This window comes from Mugil cephalus, chromosome 18, assembly GCF_022458985.1.
Source record: "Mugil cephalus isolate CIBA_MC_2020 chromosome 18, CIBA_Mcephalus_1.1, whole genome shotgun sequence".
NCBI classification, from domain to species: Eukaryota; Metazoa; Chordata; class Actinopteri; order Mugiliformes; family Mugilidae; genus Mugil; species Mugil cephalus.
Genome location: NC_061787.1, coordinates 3952707 through 3977499, shown reverse-complemented (window position 1 = coordinate 3977499; position 24793 = coordinate 3952707). Strand labels below are relative to the sequence as shown.

General features: G+C 41.0%; 1 protein-coding gene across 1 annotated transcript in view; it reads left to right on the top strand.

The window, feature by feature from the left end:
* myripb (myosin VIIA and Rab interacting protein b) overlaps positions 1 to 24793 on the top strand; it is a 123710-nt gene that overhangs the window by 80340 nt on the left and 18577 nt on the right. Inside the window, exons 3-8 of the mRNA XM_047568455.1 lie at positions 2961 to 3097; positions 17325 to 17405; positions 20020 to 20117; positions 20242 to 20322; positions 20852 to 21013; positions 24348 to 24552. Coding sequence (XP_047424411.1) covers positions 2961 to 3097; positions 17325 to 17405; positions 20020 to 20117; positions 20242 to 20322; positions 20852 to 21013; positions 24348 to 24552 — 764 coding nt within the window. The remainder of the gene's footprint in view (positions 1 to 2960; positions 3098 to 17324; positions 17406 to 20019; positions 20118 to 20241; positions 20323 to 20851; positions 21014 to 24347; positions 24553 to 24793) is intronic.

Genomic DNA, 24793 nt, shown 5'->3' with positions numbered 1-24793 from the left:
TCATTAGGAGACGGAACAAATAAGCATTCTAATTAAAAGATGCATAAAAAGCAGCCATATGGTGTGTACACTCTAGACGCTGTGAGTAGGAGTTGCAACTTACAGTACCTCTCAAATGCAGCTTAGCAACTTTAAGCTGGCTTGGCAGGACTGTCAAGCTTTGGGTTTGTCAAAACGTCGAGGGTGGAAGCCGGAGTACCTGGGGAGAACCCACACAGAGGCATCAGTGCTAACCACTACCACACAAAAAAAAAAGTAGGGCCACAGTGAAAGAAGCTAGAACACATTGACGCACACATTGAATTTTCGCCCAATAACGCAAGTCAATTTTTATAACTCTTTTACTTTCGAGCTGCAGTAAGACATTTTCATTTGCATTAAAGGCAGAAACGTCTGAACCCATCAACCACAGCTTCATGATGACTTTGCATTCTGCATTCATAGCCGTACAATATTCATATCCGCTTATAGGGATTACATTAACTTAATGCAGTATTTTTCTGTGAATGTCAGCACAGACAGAAAATTGAATGAATACTTTCATCGAGGCTCAGATAAAGCTTCGTTTTAACTCCCTCAGCAATAGAACGATGTCCAGAGGACAAACTGGTACAGAAAATGAACGGACGAAAGAGATATTTGTTTTAACGAGAATCATCCGCGACCCCTAGTGGATCCACAGAGGTACTGCAGGGGGGATGGGTCGCAAAATATTTGGTTGATAGGACATTTTTTAATACTATTTTTTTCATTTTCAAAAATTTCTGGCACAGAAAACCTGTGTATTATTTGAAAAGCTTCATATTGAATGCAAAATGATGATAATAATAATGTATATTTATAAATAGCACTTGGCTGAGTTTAATATAGAACACACATAGTGGGTAGAGGGTCCCTACTTGCAGTGTTTTTAATTTAGAACTTGGAGCTAACGTCACTTCAGCTGGTCACACAATCATTTTAAAAGTGAAAAAGGAAACAATTCCAGGGGTAAATCTGACATCATCATTGCACAGAAGCTACTGAATTACAAATGGATGGGTTTTAGCAAACTTTTAGTTATGTTTTGTCTTTACTTTTAATGTGCAATGGATGTCAGCGTAATTTATAAATGAATTAAGATTCCATTCCGATAGCAATATCTCCAGCATACCCTTGCTGACCTTTCCATTCTTCCAGTATATCTTTTATTTCAAAGGTTACCCCGTGATGCTTATTCCAGAGTGCAGCTGGACCTTATTTGTATTTCGGCCTCGTTGTGCTGCCACCTCGACTCTGCATTGCTCTTCCAGATTAATTCCTGTGCCTTCTTCCTCGGGCTCAGATGGAGATAAAAAAAAAAGAAGAAGAAGCCGGGCCTCCTTACTGGAGCTCCGCCACCGCTATTAAAGTGGCTAGGTTGACCCGTGGCGTGAAATTAAGGAGCTGAGGCCCATTGAGCATCCCAGCTGATAGAGGCAGAGGATAATAAATCCAAGAGCGGAGGGAGGTTAAGAAGGAGGGATGGCGGGGAATGAATGTGGCAGTCTGTGCAGCCTGGGGGGCACTCAGGATCCCTTTATTAGCATGGCTATTTTCACCCCATCCCTCCACAGCCTGTCTACCCGTCGAGTGGAAGCATCGACATGCAGTCTCGCTGTCATACGCTACGACTACTATTTCTGTGTAACGTGAATGCTTTGTGTCCTTCGGTGGTAAACATTTCTTTGCGTCTTCTTGCGGACTCATGGTTGTGTGCGACAGCGGCACGAAATAGCAAAAGGGGAACAGGAGGGACTGGCAGATTACACTCAAAGCTGGCAGACTTTCTCACGATCCAAATGCAACGCTGGCGTGGAGGGAGCGCTTTTCCGGGGGCTTTTCATAATATGGCCGCCCGTTATGAATTACTGCTTATGTAACCGTCTGCTGTGAGCCGAGGTCTGAGTGGTTGGCGTTCGAGTTGGCAGAACGAGAAAAAAGGCCTGGTAGGAATGATGAGACGTCACATCTGAAAACCCGAGTGTTCGCCGCAAACGCTCGGCTCGGATGCGTATTGTTTTTTCGTACATTTAATACAGCCTGCACGAAGACAAAGAAAGAGAGGCTCCACTGAATCACTTTTAAAATACACTTTTATGAAATCAAAAGGCTTTGAACATGACAGTCTGACAGCGAACACAAACCTATACCCACAGACTTTTGAGGCCTCAATTTTGTTGCATAATATCCTTACAAAGGCTTCATTCATTCCTTAAATCATAGGTCTTCATCCATTTTTTTATTTTTTTGTATATATATATTATTTTTTTAAATTTTCACCTGCAAATTTAATTTTTTTAAATACACAGTTACAAAAATGGAGGCAGAAGATGTTGTCTATCAAAGATACGGGAGTTTGCTCTACAGCGCCACACTAGCCGAGAGCAATAGGGGCTCAGCAATAGGGGCGGGGCCACAGTAGGCCCCGCCCCTATTGCTGAGCTGAGCCAATCACGAGGCCGCATATTACACTTCACTGTCCCTACTACATTTACCTATGTTTAAAGTTATAACTTGAATAATTTTCTTTGTCTGCCTCCCGACTGTTGCACATGTTTGAAATAAAAAATGAATATTTGAACCTGAATAGCTTAATATTGAATGCAACGTGATAATAATAATAATAATGTACGCTTATAAATAGCACAAGAAGTTTAATGTAGAACACATGTAGTAGGTAGTTTGGGGTCATTGGTTGAAGACCCCGGCCTTAAATGATACAAAACTTCAATAAAGTCTTGTTATTTACTCTATAATAATCAAGAGATGCCCAACTCGGTCTGATTCAATGTCTTTGGCTCATGCTCAAAGTTATAATCCTGTTGTAATTACAATAAAAAATCACATTCCTGCCAGTTTCACTGCCATCTGTTCACTTTGACTTAATGCCACATTTTCTTTCCTTCTTCCCCTCCCGACTTCTTTTCTTCCGTCTGCAGGATTCTGAGGACGCAGTCGCTCGAATGGTATTATAACAATGTGAAGAGTCGCTTCAAGAGGTTCGGCAGCGCCAAGGTTCTGAAGACTCTGTACAGAAAGCACATCATCGAGAGAGGAGCGTTCTCTGATCTCCCAGGTAACTTTATCCCCCTCCCCGATCGGAGCCGACCTTCTCTGGCGACGTTTGTGTCCCGTATGCGATTAAAGCAGATTCACTGGTTTGGCAGGAGACTTGAAAAAAAAAAAGGACAGAGATGTGAGGTTTTGGTCAGACAGAGAAATTAACAAGGACAAGCTCTCTTGATTGCTCATTAGTCCTCTTTGTTAAACGATTACTCACTTTGCTCTCTCGCTGAATGATTTGCTTAATTGCTTTTCTCTTTGGCTTGTGGAACATTTTCTCACTGCTGCGTCTCCAGGTTTAAGTTTGGTGTTGATTCATGTGGACGACGCCGGCGTTTATCCTCCTTCACCTGTTGATGTGAAAGTTCATTTATCGCATGTGGACGGGGAAGCGTTGCTGCACACGCGTGTCAGAGAAATCTCAAGCTAAGGCCACTTTGCGTCCTGCAGCAGCGAAGCAGCTTTTTCGCGAGCTTCATCCCTCAGCATCATTTTGACCCGGCTGCGTCATGATCTGCGCTACATTATTTCATACTCTGGGATTAGATGGACTGAGAGGGCGCAGAGAGAGGCAAATCAGGTCAGACTTCAGGCACAACTGGATGGGGTTGAGATGATATGCAGGGATATTTAGAAACGCACAACAAATGATGTTAGTTTTGTCTGTAATTTGACAGGGTCAGGGTTAGCGTCAGGGTTAGCGTTAGCGTTAGGGTTAGAGTTAGGGTTAGCGTTAGGGTTGTAGCCAAATTAAAACAGAAAACACTCTGCTATTATGCTACTACCCACATTGTAGAGGGATTCAGATGCACTTTAACTACTTTGACTTAGACAGACTTTATTGATCCATAAAGAGAAATTGCTTGGTTAAAGTAGCTCAGTTGCACATAAAAAGACTTTAGAAAAACAGAGGAACAGTTTTCCTCTGATTGCTCATTGGTTTCTCCTTGTGTTCTCCACCCTGATCGGTTTCACCTGTGTCTCCTCATCCCACTGCCTTTAATTCCCTTTCTTCCTTGTCGTGTCGTTTTTTGTCCCCTTGATTTTCTGCCCATGCTTAAGTCCTCATGTTTTTGACTTCCGCCACGTTTCATGTTTCCTTGTGATTTTTTTTTCTTTTCCTGTTTCAGAATCATAATCAGAATCAGAAAAAACTTCGTGTATCCCTGAGGGGCAGTAGGGCTGTTTGGATCCCCTTACCGCCTGCAACGCCTTTTGTTAAATCCCATTCTTCATTAAATACCTTTTGTCTGAACCCCGTCCTCGTCACCCTTTTTGTCCTGCACATGTCTCCTCCCTTAAAACCCACCACCCTGACAAGTAAAAAGCAATGCAGGAGTAAGGTAGAAAAAATAAAGTACATGAGTTGCCAGAGTACAAATATGCTTCTTTTTTTATAGAAAAAGAAGTTAATAGACACTATGTACACAGGAAGGTCAGCCTGCAGTGCAGAATTACAACATCCTTTCCACCTCCACACTTCTAACAAATGTATTTGTGCTATATTAGTTGGCTGGATTTTTCACAGCAAAATAAATGTGGATCAGAACTGAATACTTTCTATATACTATTATATAACATGCAATCACAGTTCGACTGATTTCAGCTCGGCAGCACTTTGATATTTAAAGTGATCAAGAAAGGCACAAAAATAACTGTAAAGTGTCTTTAATGCTTTATTTGTTTTCATCCCGATGCTTATGCATATGCTGATCATCAGTCTGCAGCGGAAGACGCCAAAAGTAAACACACAAAAATGCAGATTAGTGGCCATGTTTCACACATTTTCAGACATTTGTTGCCATTTTAAAGCTCATTTCCTTCATATTCACAGTTGCGCGTCCCTCTGTAGTAATCACTGTCACCATGAAATCCCGGTGTCTCTCGTGGCTGTGTGCTTTTACCATACATCAAACTACCTCTTGCTCAATCATCCATCTTCCTCCACATTCCACTTGAACCGGGCGTCTCCTCTCCTCCCACCCCCTCCCCTCCCCTCGCCTCCGTCCTCGGGGGAGGAGGAAGGATTATGTGTCTCGGCCAATGGTTTCTCATCTTGCATGAGCCCGACAGATTACACTGCTTCCAATTCCCACATAGTCACATTACTGCTCCCACTAACTTGTTGGCTAGCGGTCTGGCTATATGATACGGATATATGCCGCCATTAGACGCCGCTCGTGGGCATCTGGTTATTAAAGCGACTTGTATGGGAGAGATTAATGCAACGGCCGTTCGTTCAAACCTTGACCTCCTTCGTGTTTCACGTCCGCGTGAGTCGAAGGAGATTTCATAAATGTCAAGAAGATGCAAAAAGCTACAGCTGTGGAATAAAAATGTGCTACATTTTCGAACTAATGAAGTCCTCTTTTGCAATAAATAACCGCGCACGTCAAGAGTCTAGACAAGTATGTACCAGATTATCATGTGTGCTTTCAGTTCAGCAGAGTATAATTGGATTTCAGTTCAACAAGAATAAAAATAAGCCATAGATTGGAAATTCAATTAGATGAAGATGTTACTGATTTACAAACAGGTCTTACACCATCCCATCTGATCTACTTTGCTTCCAAGAAGAATAACTTTTACTATTTAGCCCAAGGACTCCAGGATCTTTATAATGGTTTCTTTATGCGCGTATAAAGAGAGGAACGTAAAACATTCCCGTGAGCCGTTTTCCCAAACATATGCGAAATATAGGCCGCTTTTACTCGTGCACTCGTAAAGGGGGGTTCCATTTTTTATATTATCATCGAGGGGCCACTGTGGTGGAATCAATTCCACGCGAGTGCGAAATGTCAGCTGACGTGACAGTCGGCGGGAGCAATGCGACTGTTTTACATCCGTCGTGTCCCCAAAGAGAAAGAAAGCGTGACCTTCAAAACCAACAGGAGGAGACCAGGCAGCGAGTGATTTGTACTTTCACGTCTGGAGGCGAGTGAAGCTCCGGTGTGACCTGCAACGAGTGCCTTCCTGGGCGTGTCTCTCAGTCAGCGAGAGGCAGAGTGTTGCTCTGCTTGATAGATGTCAGGCCCTGGGGAGTTTTCACATTAAACATGGATGAAGTGTTCGTGACCACGTGCACTAAGGCAGGCAAACGAAAGAAAGAACACTCAAAGGGAATCATGCACCTATACGTCCTATATATGTTGGGTTTACTCAGATAGATAGATAGATAGATAGATAGATAGATGGATAGATGGATAGATGGATAGATGGATAGATGGATAGATATCTTTATTGTCAATGTACAGGTAGGTAGGCTAAAATTGTACTCAAGTAATAGACCCCTTCACAGTTTGTAAACAGTGTGATGTTTTTTGAGGGTGGGGCTTAGCTGGAGGCAAAACATCTCTACACTATACACTATAGCCTGTAAACGCCGGTTAGCATATTTCAACGGACTGTTGTGGGAAGAATGGACGAGGAAAATGCATATTTTATGGTCTGTCTTTATCAAGTGAAGCCTCTCCAACAAAGATATAACAAGAAGTAAGTGGAACCCACTTATTTCTTAACGTAGCAAGTGCAACTTCTGCTTGAACACTGAAACATACAACTAATGTTATGTTAGCTCGCCGTTAGCATTAGCAAGTATCGAGAATCCTCCAAATAATGACATTTATTTCACGTTATTTCAGTCAAAATTTAGTCTAAACCATAACGTTATCCAGGCTGATGATGCATTACACATTAATCTTATCTGATGCCAATTGTGCGCTGCAAATAGAGAGTTGTTGATAATTGTCTCACTCCAATATTTTCTACGACTGACTGGTATGCGGTAAAACTTCTTAGCACCAAAAATAGAGCCAGACAACATTTTTGCCAGTTGACAGTGACAGTGTTTGTCACCAGCTAACGCCATGAAGGGGTCTATAGTAGCGTTACATCACATTAATATTACTCGAGTAGAAGTAAAAAGAAGTAGAGTTAAAAAAAAATTAGAAATTATGTAATCAGACAGATAAAAATATATAATAATGTGAAAATACTGATATTTCCAAATAATAAAATTAAAAATATATATATCATTAAAAAATTACGAATTAATTCCAGATGTCACTTTTGGCTGCTATGCCGCCACAGTTTGTGTTGGTCATGTGACGTGGTCCGTGGCTACGTCTGATTGGAGGAACGCAGTCATGTGGTCGATTTAGGTTAGGGCATCAATGTCTGTGTAGGGGAGGAGTTTGTGTAGTATTGTGGCAAAATGTTAGAGGTGAATTTACAGAATAGTTTATATCAAATCTGTTCATTCGTCGACTGTAAATGTGGAAGTGAATAGATAGAATAGTCTGTAAGTGTCTACACAGCAACATGAGGGTGTGGGTGGGTGTAGTAAATAGACTGTAAATCAAAATACATGACATTTAAAGGGTAGTTTGACATTTTGGCAAATATGCTTCGTCTTACTCTTACTCCTGCCGAGAGTGAGATGACATTAAGATTGATTTCATTCCGATGTAGAATGTAAAAAACGAGGCCTGGGTGCTGTCACAATCTTCTGTTTCTTGTTTCTACCTTCTTCCTTGGTGTTTCTCGTCCTGCTTTAGTGTTTTCCTCCTTGTGTGCTCTTTGTCTCATCATCCCATCTGGGCTTATATGTTGTATTTGTCCCTGTTCAGTTTCTAGTTTCTTCCTCGTGTTTTGACATATTTGTGTATTTCTGGATTACTTTTGTTAAACTGCTTTGTTTTGGATTACCTCTTATTGAACTGTGTTGGGATTACCTGCCATGTCTGCAGCACATTTCTCAGTTAAAATCAAAGTGAATGTTTTTATTACATCCTGCCTCATTGTCGTGCGTTTGGGTCCTACCTCGGCATAATTTACCACCACAAAGTATTACATGAGTGGGTCCAGCATGGGTGCTTGTGGGTCCAATTTGGGAAAAAACAGACATATACTGGTTCATTCCAAACACTGGTATTGTTTCTTTGTTATGATATGAATTTTTAATATACCGGCATATTGTAACGCTGCGCTGCGAGACGCCGTTTCAGACTGGACCATTTCCAATTTATCGCTTCTAAACACTTATGGTTCGACTGTGTCACTTTGAGGTGTGGAGATGGAAACGTCGTTAAAATGATGCAGCTAAAGCTGTCTTCAAAAGCGTCCGCAATTTTAGCTTTTAATGAATGAGAAAAAAAAGGTTGCACGCATACTATAATCATTACGGTAGCCTGTCGCGCTGCTGTTGACAGTACAGACATAGCAGTTTAAATATGTTTAAATATGTCAAAATAAATTAAACTGTAATTGTCCCTGTTTCTACATTTAATCTTGATAACATTTATTCATTTATTTATTATCTCTGGATTTCCACATTAGCAGTCAGTGCTAACACGGGGCCATGATAACCTGTTTTACTATTAGTGTGGGATTATTCTACAATATTTACTCATCATCACAGTAAAATAGTCCATCCTTAGTCCATCTACTGCACTAATTCCTCTCTCAACCAGTAGAAAATATTGCGAACATGTGATTATGCATGAAAAAAACTAAAAAAAATACAGTGATACTGTCAGAAGTTTGAAAAAATACCGTGATACATTATTATACATTATTGGTCATACTGCCCAGCCCTACTCACTTTTGAGCCCCTTATGTGGGGTTGCCAATACCCACAGAAAACCCACATAGGCGCTAGGCAATGCGCTACTTTTACCATACTGGGCTCCTCTAAGGGTTTTTCAACCCACCGGGGTCTTGTCCACAGTAAAGCCCAACAGGACGTCCTCTCTACAGAGGTTCTAGAAAACAGATTTAGATCAGATCTTTGGAGAGATTGAGGCAAGCTGTTCCCCCCCCACGCTTCCAGTTGTTATACTAATCTAACTTCATCTCTTGGTTGCTTCATTTACTATACAGACATCTGGTGTCTGATATTCTCTAAAACATGCACGTCCTAAAAAACGTCTTCTAATGGGTTTTAATGTTTAAATCCAGACACTTTGTGAGCTGAAGCTTATGCACCTGTGCTTTTTGAGGCCTCTTGTTTGAATGCTGTGTTTGTGCATCTCTCTCTAAAATGTACCCGGGGGATATTATTTTTGCTTCCACTGGGATAAAATGCATATTAGCCAATACTTCTATTAATAATTTTTATAATCCACTCGCATGTGAGCTTGAAATTGTGAAATGCATTCACCAATCATGAAATTCAGTATGAAACGCAACATCAGGTACAGCAGTGATGGATTTTATTTTATTTATTTATTTATTTTTGACACTAATTCATTTCGAATGGGGAATTACGAATGTCACAGTTTTCTCCTGCGTTTAGTGTTTGCTGTCATCTCCCTCTGAACGTCTGTCGGAGGCCGAGCCAGTAAGACGACGGTGACTCGAGACAAGCTCGAACATATTATCACCTTCAGCAGAGAGAGAAAAGAGAGTGGAGTGTTTTAAAGCTTTCTGTCACTGCACCCATCTTTTCAGTGCGGCAGCAGAAGAAGAGTTTGTTGTGTGTTCGTGTTTGTGTGTGTCTGCGCCAGGTCAGCGTGTCTGATGATGGACAGGTGGTTATTTTTCTCTCTGGCTCATTGTTCAGTTGTTGTCTGGTTGTTACTCTGATAAAAACAAACCCCAAACAGACGTATTAAGCAAACTGTCTGCAGACGTTGCTAAGTTACAAGTGGGATTATCGTTTAGTGCAGGAGTCTGAAGGGTGGTCGCAAAAAAAAAAAACTGTTGTGCTGGGAACACTTCACCCGTGATCGTACTCCGGTCAGGGAATAAGGACACCGTTTTTACGTTTCCAACTTTTCCAACACACATTGGGTTTTCTTTCACTTCCTGACTCTATAAGGACCCTAGAAACGTAAACACATAGCTGCCCTGTAAACTGCCTGACTCAAAACAGACTCAACCAAAAGGTGCTGACTAAAATTATTCACCTATTTAAATCAAACTTAGATTCAACAAATTAACATATTACTATTGCATGTTTAATTACTCACAAAGGGAATTTATAACAGGTTCATTGCACATTTTTATTTATTTTTCTTTTAATTTTTCCCCACAATCTGCCCCCCCTTACAAATTCCGATTTATTTAAATGCACATTAACGTGATATTTTACCTTCCATCAGTAGCAGGAATCATTGAAACTGCTCCGTACACTTCCAGTGCAGAAGCCAAGGAATCAGGCAAAATATTTTTACCCTAAAAGATTCAGGTTTTAGTTTTTTTCAAGAGAACTGGGACCTTTGGGGCTGGATTGGTGGGGTATTATTATTTTATTTTAGATTCGAGGAAATTCGTGCAGTAGGTCATGAATTCAGATTCTTTATTCAGCGGTTTGCTAGTAGGCATCTTTTTCCATGCACTGACTCAATAACCCACCTGCAAAGCAGCAAATCACGATGAACAGTTACACAGTAACAGCAGTGAGTGGCTTTACCTGGCAGGATCGTTCTTTTATTGTCCTCTGCATCCATACTAATCATGCTAAGGCTTATAAGCTAATGCAGACAAGCTCTGATCTAAAGAAACCCTTAAAAAATGTAACGTCCCTGGCACTAAAATTTCCATTCACTTACACATATTGAAACCAAGGCTGATTAATGACCAAGGACCAGTATTGTTAGAAGAAGAGGAGAGAATTGCACTCAAGCAGAGTGAACGCTGTGCACCGTGCTCCTCTGATCCATTTCTGTTCACGTAGTGAGTCACCGCCAATGAAAAATGTAACCGGCAACCTTGGATCCGCCTCTGATCCAGAATAGTGCAGCAGATGTGGCAGCGCTTGGTCTGATTCACTCGGCCTTGCGAGAGATTTGCAGTCATTTTGGGCACCTTGCAAGATAAACCGACTGCAAGTATTTCAGACACCCATGGGAATGTTGTCACCGTTGTCAGTGTTGTTTGGTGACTCAGAGCGCAGTGCTCTTTCTGTAAGGGTTGGAGGGCAGAATGTTAAACAGGAGCCCAGAAGGAGTTGCTGCTGGGGGGGAAAAAGCCAAAGAAAGCAAATGAATCACCTTTCTCTCATATGTCGGCACATTTAGATTCATAGTTTCTTATGCAGAGTGAAGGACTGAAAGCGCTTGAGTCTGACTTTGTCTGGACACCCAGTCTGATCTTAAGGACATTTTAGATTTTAATTTAGATTCTCTTTTACAAAATCATTATTTTTTTTGTTATGTCTTCATTTGATGCAGGCTTGTGTGGTACTAGCATTTTCATCTGCTGCCTGTTAAACATTTTCTGGCACTCCCCGCTGAGTTCTGGCTCATTTTCCACAGCATTGTTCTTGCCCTTGTTCGTGCAGTCGCGAGATTAGCCCAATCAAAGGCTTTTTAGCTCGTCACGTCAGTCCTTTTAAGCGAGCGCCGGGGCCTGCAGGTGACATTGGCTGCTTTCTGAAAGAATACAAATGAAAGACTGGGAGCTGCAGCTAATTATTGCTGACATTTTGCTCCTTCATTTTGTATTTCACCTCCATCATTTAAGCCTCAAAAGGCCAAGTTTGCCTTAGGATCAAACACTGCAGACGTCTGGAGTGGTCGGTAAGTATTTTATAGGAGACTCTGGATCATTTGTCTCGTTGTTTATTATCCTGACAGATTTAACTCACCTCATCTGGATGAAAGCTGAGTCTAACTCCCAACTATCTCCCTAATTGAAGGGGAGACTAAACCTAATGCAGGGTTTGTTTGCTTGCCCCTACCAACCAGCTGGTTATACATTGTTCGGAGGAATTTGCTTGTGAGGATGTGTGTGCTGCCAGATGCTGCGTTGTAATTGAACAGAAACCGTCTGGACTCTCGTTCCTCCTCCTCCTCCTCCTTCTGTTGCTGGCACTTCAGGAATGTTAGCTCTAAGTGGAGCTTTACTGGTTCATTTATTTATACACTACCAGTCCTTTGCTCCCCTTCTCTCCCATCATGAAAATCCATTTATTTCAAGGAATGTCAAACGAATTGCTGACTGGAGCTTGACATTTGGGCAAAATTGATCGGGTGGTTGGTTTCTTCTGCATAAAAAAAAGCATATCATTCAAATACCACCAGCTATTAGGAAGTGAGAGACTGAAAAACTCTGAGAGGACACTGATGTGTGGTGTTGCAAAAGCAGTATGTTGACTCCATTTAGTTTTTCATCCATAATTAATATTTTTTTTTTCTAAAGGTAAGTAAAAGTGTATAAACTTGACAAGTTAACCCTAGATTGGGTATATTTCACGCGATTAAAAATACTTCTCGTCAAAATATATTCAAGTACAACAATACATGGTGAATTAAAGTCGTTTTCTTTTATTCTCAACTATAAAACATCTCAAAGATATCACAGGGCTATTTATTAGTGCAGTTCCACTAATCACCAGATGAGACCGTTGTGATACATTGATGGTAGGGGGGCGCTGTTGAGTTCGTGGCAGCTCGAATCTTGTGAGGTGAAGAAGACGAGCAGCGAGCGAGAGGATGCAAGTGGAGCGTGTTAGTCAGTGTCGCACAGACAAACGGAAATTCATAAAATAAAATGAATAAACATAATATAAATAAATATATAAAATAAAAAAAATATTATCTTTTTTTACCAAGGTCGACTCCACCAAAGTTAATGTTGTATGACTGAAGTTTGTAGGATTAATGGGGCCATGTTTTGTCCAATTGTACTTTGTTTATGCACTAAATGTCTTTGTATTTAAAGATATAGGTCCAAAGTCTAGTAGAGATGCAGAATTTGGGCACCCTGCTCCAAAATTTGCAAAAAGTTAGCAAATAGCTCCTTAAAAATAATAATAATAATGGAGCTGGATATAGTGAAGTAAAGACACAGTCTTCCTGCATCACTGTTGGAGAGAGAGTGAAAATATGGCACTGACTATAAAAAATGGTTTTGACCAAGTTAATTCCATTGGAAATTACCACTAAACGATACTTATTCATAAGCATTACACTAAATAAGAATTAAATGCAAATTACAGGACCTCTTGGCCAGTTGCGGTATCAAAGAATAAATATGAGTAGCTAAAGACTGTAAAAGTAAAACTACCTTTAGTTGTGGTTTATTCACTTTTTGGCCTACCACATTAACCAAGCCTGTTACAGGATGATAGCTGTGCACGGCATGTTGCCATAAAAACACAGTTGCAAGTTATTGCAATTGTCTTAATTTAATGTGAAAATCACCCAAAGCTCATCAACATTTACTGAGGCAAAGGTGCTGCGTTGATGAGGACATACAGTACGTTCAGTGTCTTATTTCAGCGTGTTAGCATGCTAACATTTGAACACACTCTTAACTGAGGCTGTTGGGAAGTGTGTTTGCCTCAGCCATCAATCAATCAGCAGCATCTTAGTGTGTGAACACTTGCTAACAGCAGTGTCTGGTATCAAAGCCACTAAGACACTTGTTCTCAGGCTTTGTCGCGCTGCCACACACACACACACACACAAAACAAACAAACAAACAAAAAAACCCCACCAGTATCCTGTGCTGCTGAACGTAATCCAGGAGCTGCAGTAGTTGTGTTTTGTGTGGTCTGTCTGCACTCTCACAGACGGACCTCAGCCGGGCGGCGGTCTTCTTTTCGTGTGGCGTCTCCTCGTTCCTCTTCATGTCAGCGTGGGTTTCCTTCAACTGCTTCGGTTTCCGCCCGCACTCCACTCAACCCAATCAATCGGCTTAAAAAAAAGTCAATAAAAACATTTCAAAACACAAGTTCTGGCTCGGGTAGCGGTAGTTTGCGGTAGCGGTGTAACGCACAAAGCTCGGGGATCAGTGTTCATTGACAGCAGGGATGTTGGAGAGGAAAGAGTTTGGTGTATAGAGGGTTTGAAACTGGAGCTGCTGCAGCTAGCACAGCTTTTATGTGATACTTAAATCCATAGCTGTGTTCATATTTACTCTTCTATTATTCTTTTTATTTGACTGTGGTAGTGTTAATGGCGCATAGCTGAGTTTAAAATAGCGCTTTAGACAAGCAGTGCGTTGCATTTAATATAAAAAAAAGACAAAAGGTTGCTGATGTGTGAATGAACACTTTGTAAATACCCAACGCCCAAGAGGGCCAATGCAAATTAAAAGTAATTAATTAGCAAATTCAGTTTCGCTTCACTGTAGCGTTCATTGTATTAGAAATGACTGAGGAGTTAAAAGTGCTTTGAATTTCAGCAGCTGGTTCTGAGAATGGAATTAATAAAACAGAAAAAAATAACAAAATAAAACAAATTGTGAAACGATTGAGAGAAAGCACAGAAGTATATGTGTCTGAGACGACTGAAGGGTTAATTATTAAGCCAGTGAATGAGGTTTGTAATGTGAAACCTGCAGGTATTGACATCCCAACTACTGCAGCACACTTTAACTAGGGGTTGCACAAGTTCAGATTTTTTTTTTTTATGTGAAAGTATGTGATTAGCCCTTTCATGCATAGCGGCCGCTACAATGGACGGCTATTCAAAAGCTGTTTCTTTGTACATGTGTGCGTTTTGGCGTTGTGTATATATAACCAACACAGTGGATGCTTGTGCATCACTCCATACACTGCCACCAGTTGGCCAGGTGGCGGTTTTTTTTTTACTTAAAATCAAGATGGCCGACAGAGAGCCAGAAATACCAAGGACCTCGAGAATTTTGTGTAAATACTTTTCATATTGTTTTTTTAATTAAGAGCTTGTATTAAGACAGTAGGACACCTCCGACTCATAACAAAAAAATAAAAAGCCTCTGACCACTGCAATCTGATGAGAATTGGTGATGAAAATGATTATTATGCCCTAACATACATGAAGAAGACCGTACATACCAGGTAACACGCTGCCAGGCGGCTGCATCCATGTGACTGACGGAGAGGTTTATTCTGTGTGTGTGTGTGTGTGTGTCGGTGTGTGATCCTTGCGAGGCGTCTCGCTCCCTCTGACAGCGGTCCCTTTGTGTCGACATTGTCCTGAGCTGCCGCAGGTAATTTCCCACCCGCCATTGTCCCTTTCCACACCGCCAGAAACTATAATTCAGCTCTAACCAAGCGAGAACAGTACAGCTCTGTTGAACGCTGCTTCAGTCAAGGTGAGCCGGCTCTGGGAGGGAAGAGCAGGTGGGGAGTGTAATGGTCCGGGGGACGCGTTACACCATGGGACTGGGAGGACTGGGCTCGTAGATGGAGACACACAGGACGGCATGAAAACCAATGACGGAAGTTGAGTAAAGCTTGGTTTATACGTCCAAAAGGCCTATGTAGTAAGCACCTCTACATGTGTGGTGGTGAGCTAATAAATATAGAACAAAATTTACTTTTACGGGAAGTACACGGTGTTTAGAGGGTGACTTTTCTGTCCTTGTCCAACCACTGAGAGACATAGAGCTCCGGGCGTCAGGTGACTTTTTTGTTGGCAGCTTTTTTTGGCAACATGATGCAACGAGCTAATCACTGAGCTAAACGGTCTCTGTTATATGCCAACCTTCCCTGACACTAACACAGTTTAAATGAATGTCTAAACACACCACACAGCAGTGGTACTGCGGGGGGGGGTCACTAAATCATTGGTTGATTGGACATTTTTTGTATATATTTGCGATATTAGCCAAATAGAAGCTAACAGTGCAGCTCACTCCCATCACCGTCCATTTATCCAAACTAATATTTGAGTTTAATATAGACACATATATTAATCTCTCCATCAGTTTGGGGTCCTTGGCCTGAAATATGTTGAAGACTGATAGTAGAGTACTACAAGTTGTAGATCTGACACAAAGTTATAAATCTGGCTTCTTGAGCAGCTTCTGGATGTCGTTGTGTGTAGAGAGACAGTGTAGAGCAGAGCACTACATGTCAGATTCAAGTAATGGTAAAGTTTGTGATTGCTCCGCACTGAAATGTTGCAAAGATTTGACAAACAGCGTTTCATCTCGCAGAAAAGCTGCAGTGGTGTGACATATCTGACAGCTCACAGTGTAAATGCTGGACAAAAAGAAAAAAAAAGGAGAAAATGTCTTTGATTTTGATGCATTTCCGTTTTTGGACACCATCCATATCTACATTCGTGCGAGATGCCGGCGTTTTCGTCCAAAGAAGGAAACACTGTAAAAGCATAGAAGAGTGATGGCTTTGTTACGGCGGGGCTCCTTCCTTGGCAGCGTTTCCGCCGGCCATGGCAGAGATCAGCGGGTGGCTCCGGCTGCTTGAAGCGAGGCTTCCACCGAAACCACAGGGTGCTTTCGACTGTCTGCGCATCCAGCCAGCGACTGCAGACCCGTCCAGCAGGAGCAGCGACGGGACTGGACCAACGCTCGAGGCTTGGACCTGGGCCGAGCAACGGGAGTCATGGAGTTTGGTTGCGCTTCTGTTTTCCGAGCACCGGGGGCTGGAGTCCTGGATCGAGGCCTATGGTTTTCGGGTTCAAGTTTGGTTTTGTTTTGGCTCTGGACACTAAAATGGAAAACAGCTGCAGTGAGGACCAGAAGCGGAACTGGAACAAGTTTGTGTGATGTCTGGATCTATGTTTGAGCCGGCCTGTTGGCCGGGGATGAGATGGAAATGTACCTGAAGCAAACAGAAAGGTCACTTCCCTTTGCTTTTGTGTTTCCTGCTCCATCTGACAGTTTGCTTTTTTAATAAGCTGCATATCCAAGTATCGGCTCTTTTCATTTTTTTTACGGCTGGACCGATGAGAAGGCCGCAGTAAATGGAAACCACAGGAGAGATATCTAACAGGAGTTAATGGGCCACTAAGGGAATATGTGGTTTTGAAGGCGGGGATCCTGTAACTACTACACTTTCTCTGGGCTTTCACGGCTCCTTGAACAAACTTGTCTAAACAGTAGACCGCAGAATTTCCATTTTGGGCGTCCCTTTTCTGTAACTGCAGATTTTATTTGAATAAAATATAGCACCGACTCACATGAGGCTTGGCCTGAAAACTGAAAGAAAAAAACAAAAAAAACAAGACACTCTTGCAAGCTGTGAGAAAGTACCAGTGTGTGATCTTCCCGAAAGTTAATTATCGGATGAATTGTCTCGTTCTTTCAACGTTGTTTTTACGTTCACAATAGAAACACAGAAGAAACAAAACAATGCGGCTGACAACATGACAAAACGAAAGAGGGAGCACAGTTGACAAGGCCACAAAAAGAGATTTAGTGGCATTGTGCGGAGCGTAACCTGCTTTTATGAGAAAGATTACGCAGGAGCATTATTATATGTTATGATATGTGCAGAATATTTGCATGGCGCTGACAGTTTGAAAGCTGTTATCTGAAGGCTTTGTGTCGCTCCTTTTCAGAAAGCAGCGTTCACGAGGGAAGCAACGACAACGATGGCAGCGTCTGTGGCAGCGACTCCGTCTTTTACAAGCAGAGTGAAGGTGAGCGACAAGCGGCTTTTTCTCTGGTTCTGTCACCACTTTCTCCTGAAAGGTTGAGCTTTTCCGTTCATCCTGAGTTAATGGTTGATTTTTTTTGATTAAGTACAACATGCAAATCATATGTGTGTATGAGCAGATAAACAGAAATTATAGTACAAGTTGATACAATCTTAAAAATAAATAAGTAAAATAAAATAAAATTAAGCAATAAATTTATTTACTCCCGCCCCTTCTCCATAGATCATAGCTTCAACAGGGGGTGATCCCTAGGGGTCTGCTGAGGTACTGCAGGGGGTGTTGATAAATCTTTGGTTGATTAGACATTTCTTTTTACATATTTTTTATTTTTTTAAATTTCCCCCATCAAATTTAAAGAGAGCCTATTCAGTTCCCAGGTGAAATCGTATGTATGTTTATATGTATGTTAATGTTTACGGCAGTTGCACAGTCACTTTGCACATATATTATATTTGAACCTGTGCATTATTTCACTCACAGTGAATGATTTTGAATGTGATCATTGTTGTCTATAATTCTATGATGCCTCTGAGTTTTAAATGAGGTCCATTGTGTAACTATTTACACACACACACTCATACAGACAGTTAAATACTGAATGGTCTTCTTTTAATCCTTAAACATAAATCCACTGGATACATGTAAAATCCACTCACAACAGACCAACACACACACACCTGAATGTACAATTAAACACGAAAACTAAATATGCAAGTAAACAGCCCCAGTTTCCCAATAAAGCAGATTTCATTTGTTTACCGGTAATAATGAGCTGTTTGTGCAATGATCCAGATCCGCCATTTAGATAATAGCAGCTCTAGAGAGACCCACAAACAAACGTGCTGTGTGTGTGTGTGTGTGTGTGTGTGTGTGTGTGTGTGTGTGTGTGTGTGTGTGTGTGTGTGTGTGTGTGTGTGACATAGATTGTAAATAAAGATGGATTGAAGTGGAACAGCTCCTCTAAAGTGAAGAGAAAGCAAGTCCAGCTCCCCCTTGGTGGCTGGAGGCTGCAGTGTAGGTCATAAGCTCCACCTCCTCCGTGTTAGTGGGCGGGACTAAAATACACTCAAAGATGGTTTCCGTCATTTTCAATATTACATGCACATTCAAGTGTCAACTTCTTGGATAAGTTTCCAATCGAAACAGGATGTGACATGATGGCGACCACCAGTTGCCATGTCAGCGGCTCAGTAAAGTGGTTTTTAAAAATAAGTTCAGTGTATAATCCAATTCTTTGTAGCTGGCGGAGGTAGTCAGGAGGAAGTGTGGGTGGGTCATCGTTTCATCCTCGTGTGAAATAAGCTGCATGAACCATTGTCGAGAAGAGGATCAGAAGTGTGTTGCTTTATTAGCGTGATATTACAGAGCCTCTGGTGCCTTTATGTTCCCTCCTTCTCTTTCCCTTCTCTATTTTTTTTTTCTTACAGAGACATGCTGTCATTAGCTGACACATCACATTCGGAGCCAGCTCCAGGGACTGTTCATTATATTTTGGACATCCCTGTTACTTATTATTTTGCTGCTTTGCTTCGTAATGAATTGTCTAAATTAGCTTCTTTTTTTACATTTTTATCCTCCGTCACTGCTGCAACAATCTCTAATTGAATTGGTTAGCGGGCTAAAACACAACAGCTAATTCTCCATGAACCCATCCCTTTTTCATGCAGGCAGTATTTTTTATTTTTTGCCACACGCTAAAATCTTCCTCATACCGGAGCTCTGAGATTTCATTAAGATGAGACAGTCGCACCCAAATAAACAATAAATTTGATTATTTTTTGGAGGAGAATGTCCAGATAAAAACTTTGACCTGATGATGACACAACATGTTTAGTTTTAAGGAATCATTAAAGGGAATCATTAATATCTTATTAGCATGGCAGGTAGTTTTTGAAGCTCTTTACTCAACTATGTCTGCGAAGTCATCCAGGTTACGGTTTATCCAAAAACATTAAAGAAACACAACCGGACTTGTAGAGTTTCTTGAAGACATGATTCGCTTCTTCAGGTTCAAAGGACTGGTGGGGAGTTGAGCTTTAAACTTTAGCTTTAAAAAATCTGTAAACTGTAAATAAATATCGATGGTGGAACTTAACACTTTAGCTCCTTTAAAGTGAAGCTAAAGCTAGTAGAGCTCCCCCTGGTGGCTGGAGGCTGCAGTATAGGCCATCAACTCCAACTCCACTTTTCAAGGATGATTTTTTATTAATTTTAGGTAGTTAAAATAATACTTGTGCATATTCAAGTGTCACTTGTTTTTTGGATAAGTTTAATTTTACTTATTTGATGCTACAGAAACAGGATGTGACGTCGTGATAACTACAAGTTGCCATGCCAACCCCTCCGTGAACTGTGGAAGTTGGAAATAAATAAATAGGTTCAGTGTATAATCCAACATTTCCTTATAACTGGTGGAGGTGGAGGTTGGAGTTTGGCCAATGACACGTCGTCCATATTTATACACGTGTATGACTACCAGTCCGTTTGCTTCCATTCACTCCACTGCAAATGTCACATTCATGACCACCATTATCAGAATTAATTCCTGGCCGTACGTACACATGTTCACATGCGTTGTGTTTGTGTGTGATGACAGGACACAGTATGGCAGAGACGCTCACAGTCGCCCTGCGTGTCGCTGAGGAGGCTATAGAGGAGGCCATCGCTAAGGCAGAGGAGTACGGTGACAGCTTGGTACGACCGACCTCTGTTCCTCCTGTTCCTCCTGTTCCTCTCATTCTTCCCCTCATTCTTCCCTTTCCCTTTTTGTACTTATATTTATTGAACAAAACATCTGTGTGTGTGTGTGTGTGTCTAGGAGAAGCAGAATGAGGCTCGGTATCTGCGGGACCACAAAGAGGAGCTCATAGAGGAACTTGCCACGACCATTGTCCAAAAAGTAGGTTGAGAAACTTTATTTTTGTTTGTTCTCGGCCTTCGTCAAGGAACATATGTGTGGATATTAAGACGTCCACCTCCATCCTCACCTTGACGGATGTGAGAACAGGGCAGATAGTCTTTCAACATGATAATTTATTTTGTCTGTGTTGCGTTACATTAAAATTCATATTACACCTTCTTTCATTTGAATCTCCTCATTGGCATGCACACTGCGAGCTCTGTTTGATTGCTTTTCAGTTTTTAACTTTTCTCCTGGCCTTGGAAGTAAACTAAATGTATTTGGAGACTTTGAGTGCCGGGAAAATTCAAAATGAAAGCTTCAATAATGGGTTTTGCATTTTCATTATAGCAAATTATTCATGGCTAAGTAGGAAAAAAAAAAAAAAAAAAGAACTAAAAAATGCTGTCGCGGGATTGTATTTTCCTTTGCCAATTTGCATTCATTGCAGCAATTAATTATTTAAGTAAAGCTTGTTTTATGCCATGTAGTTTTTAGGCGCTCCCATTTTTCCTCTCCTTCCCCTCAGATCATTCAGAGGAGGAAGCGATCAGAGATGCAGACAGAGTACGACTTTGTCTGGCCTCAGCCTCAGTCTCTGATCCAGCCCAGCGAACTGCCCTCTCCCTCTCAGCCTCACGCTTCCTCGCAAGATCCACAAGACCCCCTCAAGTCCTCCTACTCGCTCTGGGTGAGTTTCTGTTAAGCGATTTGCACACGGCCGACATCAAAACAAATTGGCCTGTTAGTGGGTGTGAACCGCTGAGGCTGGGTCAGGAGGATTTGCTTCTTTGCTGTCCACTTTGTGTTTAAAGATGGGTGATTTTTTTTCCGTTGTACAAGCTGTTTCTCGCTCCATTTAACAGCACGTGCACAGTAATTTTCTCCTGACGCTGCGCTGGTCGATTGACCTACAGGCACGTTGTGTTCAAACTTTATGTAACTCCTCATACATCCATGTGAAGAAGTAAGTGCATCCCATTGCATCACATATTCTAGCCTTGAACGGGGGCCATGCTGCTGCTAATGCAGGGCAAAAATCAGGAGAACGAGGATGTGATTTTATTACGTTCTTTGTCATTTGTGATTATTGTAGCTGTTCGTGGTCATCAGAGAGACTCGCTTTAAATTAATCCTTGCTCAAAGCACGTAAGATTTAGGAATCCTCTGTTCACCAGTCAGTATGGTGTGTGTATAGTGACGGTATTTGGGGTCCAGATTAAAGACTTAAAAACTAATCCTGCTAATCCAAAGACTACAGAGATACAGTATGCCCTCTTGGAAAAGGGATAAAACACACCAGCAAGGAACAAAACAAACCCACATGTGTTACTTATCTATTCATAGTCTTAAAATACTTTCCCAGAATCTGCCTAAAGTAGATTTAAAAAAAAAAAAAGTAATTTAAATAAATTATTAATATCTTAGTGGTGTAGTTGGCCTGAAGCCTCACAGCCAGAAGGTTCTGAGTTTGAGTCCACCGAAATATTAGAGAGTTTGTCCAACTCAAATCGTGGGCGCCATGTTTGCTACATCAGAGGGAAGATTCTACAGTGTAACCCTATGCTATGTCTTATTTTCACCATTAACGGGCCTATAAATGTTATTGCCATCATCTGTCAACATGTAAAGGTCCTCACTTAAATATCCCAGCGTCTACTTACTTTAAATATCTTAAATAAGCTGTAAAATGCTTTGTAGCCCAATCACCTCATCAGTCATGGAGCTGTGTTTACCTTCTCCTCAGTCTCCGTGTTCATCCATTAAAAGGTTGGAATTACTCAGAAAAATTATAAATACTCAGAGCTAGTGAAAATTCAACTAGTCTTACTGTTATTTAGTATTATCATTATAACATTAGCACGCTAGCCATAATAACTTCATAGTGACAGAGACAAAGTTACGTGTCAGTTAAATGTGTCTATCTATGGACATAAATCACATGAACACATGGGTTTCACAGTATATATGATGCTAGCTGCTATTTTTTCTAAGCCTTTAGTCTAGATAACTAGCTAGCATAAGGCTAGCATTTGGCTAACATGAGGCTTGGTTAACTTCAAACTTCATTCACTTGTAAAGTGGTGTTTTTGAGATCAAGGTTCACATTAATGATGGTACGACTTTATCTTTCTATATAAAATCTTAACAAACGTCAAAGAGAGACATTGACATTTACTTCACATAATAGTTAGAAATCAGTTGACATCCAGTTCTTCGTTCTAATCTTCTGCTCCATAACTTTGCCTGTTTCTGTTCATGGTGGAGTTTCCTCTTTTAATCCAACTTTATTCTCTGTTATTGCCACTTCTCTATGGGTGAATATTGGTTAGATGCATCCAACATGGCGCCCATGAAACACGTGACCAGCTCAGAACCAATCAGCATAGAGGGACAGATCAGATGGTCCATTCCCTGGTTGGACAGACTCTCTCTAATATATGGCTCTGAACTAAAGGTTGTAGGTTTGTCAAAAGAACACACAATACTGCGACAACACAGCAGTTATTGAGATAGTACACACACACACACACACATATCTGGCGATGGTTCGTGCTACTAGTCAACAGGGACTCGTGCAGATTTGTCTCCGTCCTTGTGCGCGCGGAGCATCAAAGCTGCTCGTCTCCGTTCAGTTTCCTGCTGTTTCGCTCAGTGAAGATCAAAGTGGCGTGAAACACGCGGGGAGCCTCTTCCTCCTCAAACGCTCAGCTCGCCGTGGAATTAGCCCTGTTTATCAGCTCTCTGCAAACACGGCGACTGAGACGAACAACGCGTTCAACAACCACATCTGTACAACAACGCTGTTACCTTTTCATCTCGCACTGCGCCCGTTTTTAATGTCACAGCTCTGAGGTCAGGAGCCTAATTCAGTTCAGTTTTTAGAAGAATACTACGATGATACTATCAGGGGTTGTTACATGAATGGAGACACAGCAAAAGTGAGAAATGCATTTCAAAATAATCTTAATTTATTATAAATTTAGTTTATTCCACATTGTCCTAAACTGACAGGACCTGCCATGACTACACAGTCAATATAGAAACGATTCAATAGATAAATAGTCATTCAAGTAAATCAAAGTCCAGTTACTTTTGGTTAGTTTTAAGCGAGAGGTTTCCTTTTTAAATGAAGAGCATGTGAGACAGACTTATTGTCTTAGTATAATATTTATAATTGGATATTTTATTGTCTATTTTGCTCTTGTTCATTTAGGAAAAAAAAAACTATTAGTTGCTCAAAACTGTAAATTTGAAGTAAAAAAAAAAGTTTGAAAACTAGATTTACAAAAGAAAGAAACTTATTACATCTTCATAACAATCTGCCTGACGCTGCTGTGACTTGAACATGGATGTTTAAAAGGAATTTATTCTAATCATAAAAGAGTCATAGCTGCATTGATGACATGTAAAGACTTAACAAAAAAAAAAAAAACATGGTGTTTTGTTACGATGAAACACATGATCTGTAGTTTGTTTATTGCTTTGTTTCCTTGTGTAGCCATTTCCTCTGTTGTGTTCTAGCGCCACCTGCTGGTGGTGATGTTAAATCACAGTCGGCTGATTTAGAGGAAGATTTAAATTCAGATTCAGCAAAGTTTATTAGGGGGTGAATATAAGGCACAAGTGAGGAGCATGATGTGTAAGTACACTTTAAAGGAACAAAAAACAAAAACAACACAAAGTATATATACAAAAAAAGAAACTAAGCCATAAATGTATCAACTGTCCAAAATTGTCTATTCAGGATGGAAACGTGACTGTAAGAGTGAACAGGAATTACACAGATTATATATTTACATGTTACTGCAGATGTAGCAGGTAATAAATATAATAATAATGTAGAAAATCAATATAAAAATTAAAAAAAAGAAGAAGTTGGCCATATGGACCAACGGTATTCTATATAACATGTTTTACATTGAATATCTTTATTATAAAGTTGTTGAAACTCTTTGAACTCTGACCTCTGCTGTGGAGTTAATGTGAGCTGAGTTCGGATCCGTGTTGTTGTGTTGTTGCAGCGTTCACGGTCAGCGTTCTCCCTCACTAGTGACGACTCTCCGGAGAAGGGTCCAGAGGAGGAAGGAGCCGGGGCCGGTGGTGGCGGTGGAGGTGGAGGAGGAGGTGGAGGTGGAGGTGGATTACAGGAGTACACTTCACTGAAGAGGGAGGCCAAGGCCACGTCTTTACCCAGCTGGAAGAGCATGGATCGTCTGGACAACTCAAGTAAATATCACACTCGCTGACTCTGAGCGGAGCAGGTTTGACGACATCAGTGTCAGGTGTTTTTTTTTTTTTTTTTTTTTTTATGACTTAAACTTTATCAAATTTAAATTTTTTTAACAGCATCCAACAGAAAACATGCTTTAACCGTCTGGAGTCCAGAGTATAACTGGATGTTTTAGATACTTGGTTTTTATTTCATCTTAAAAACAGTTTCCATTGTTGCCTTGTTTGGTTTCATTCT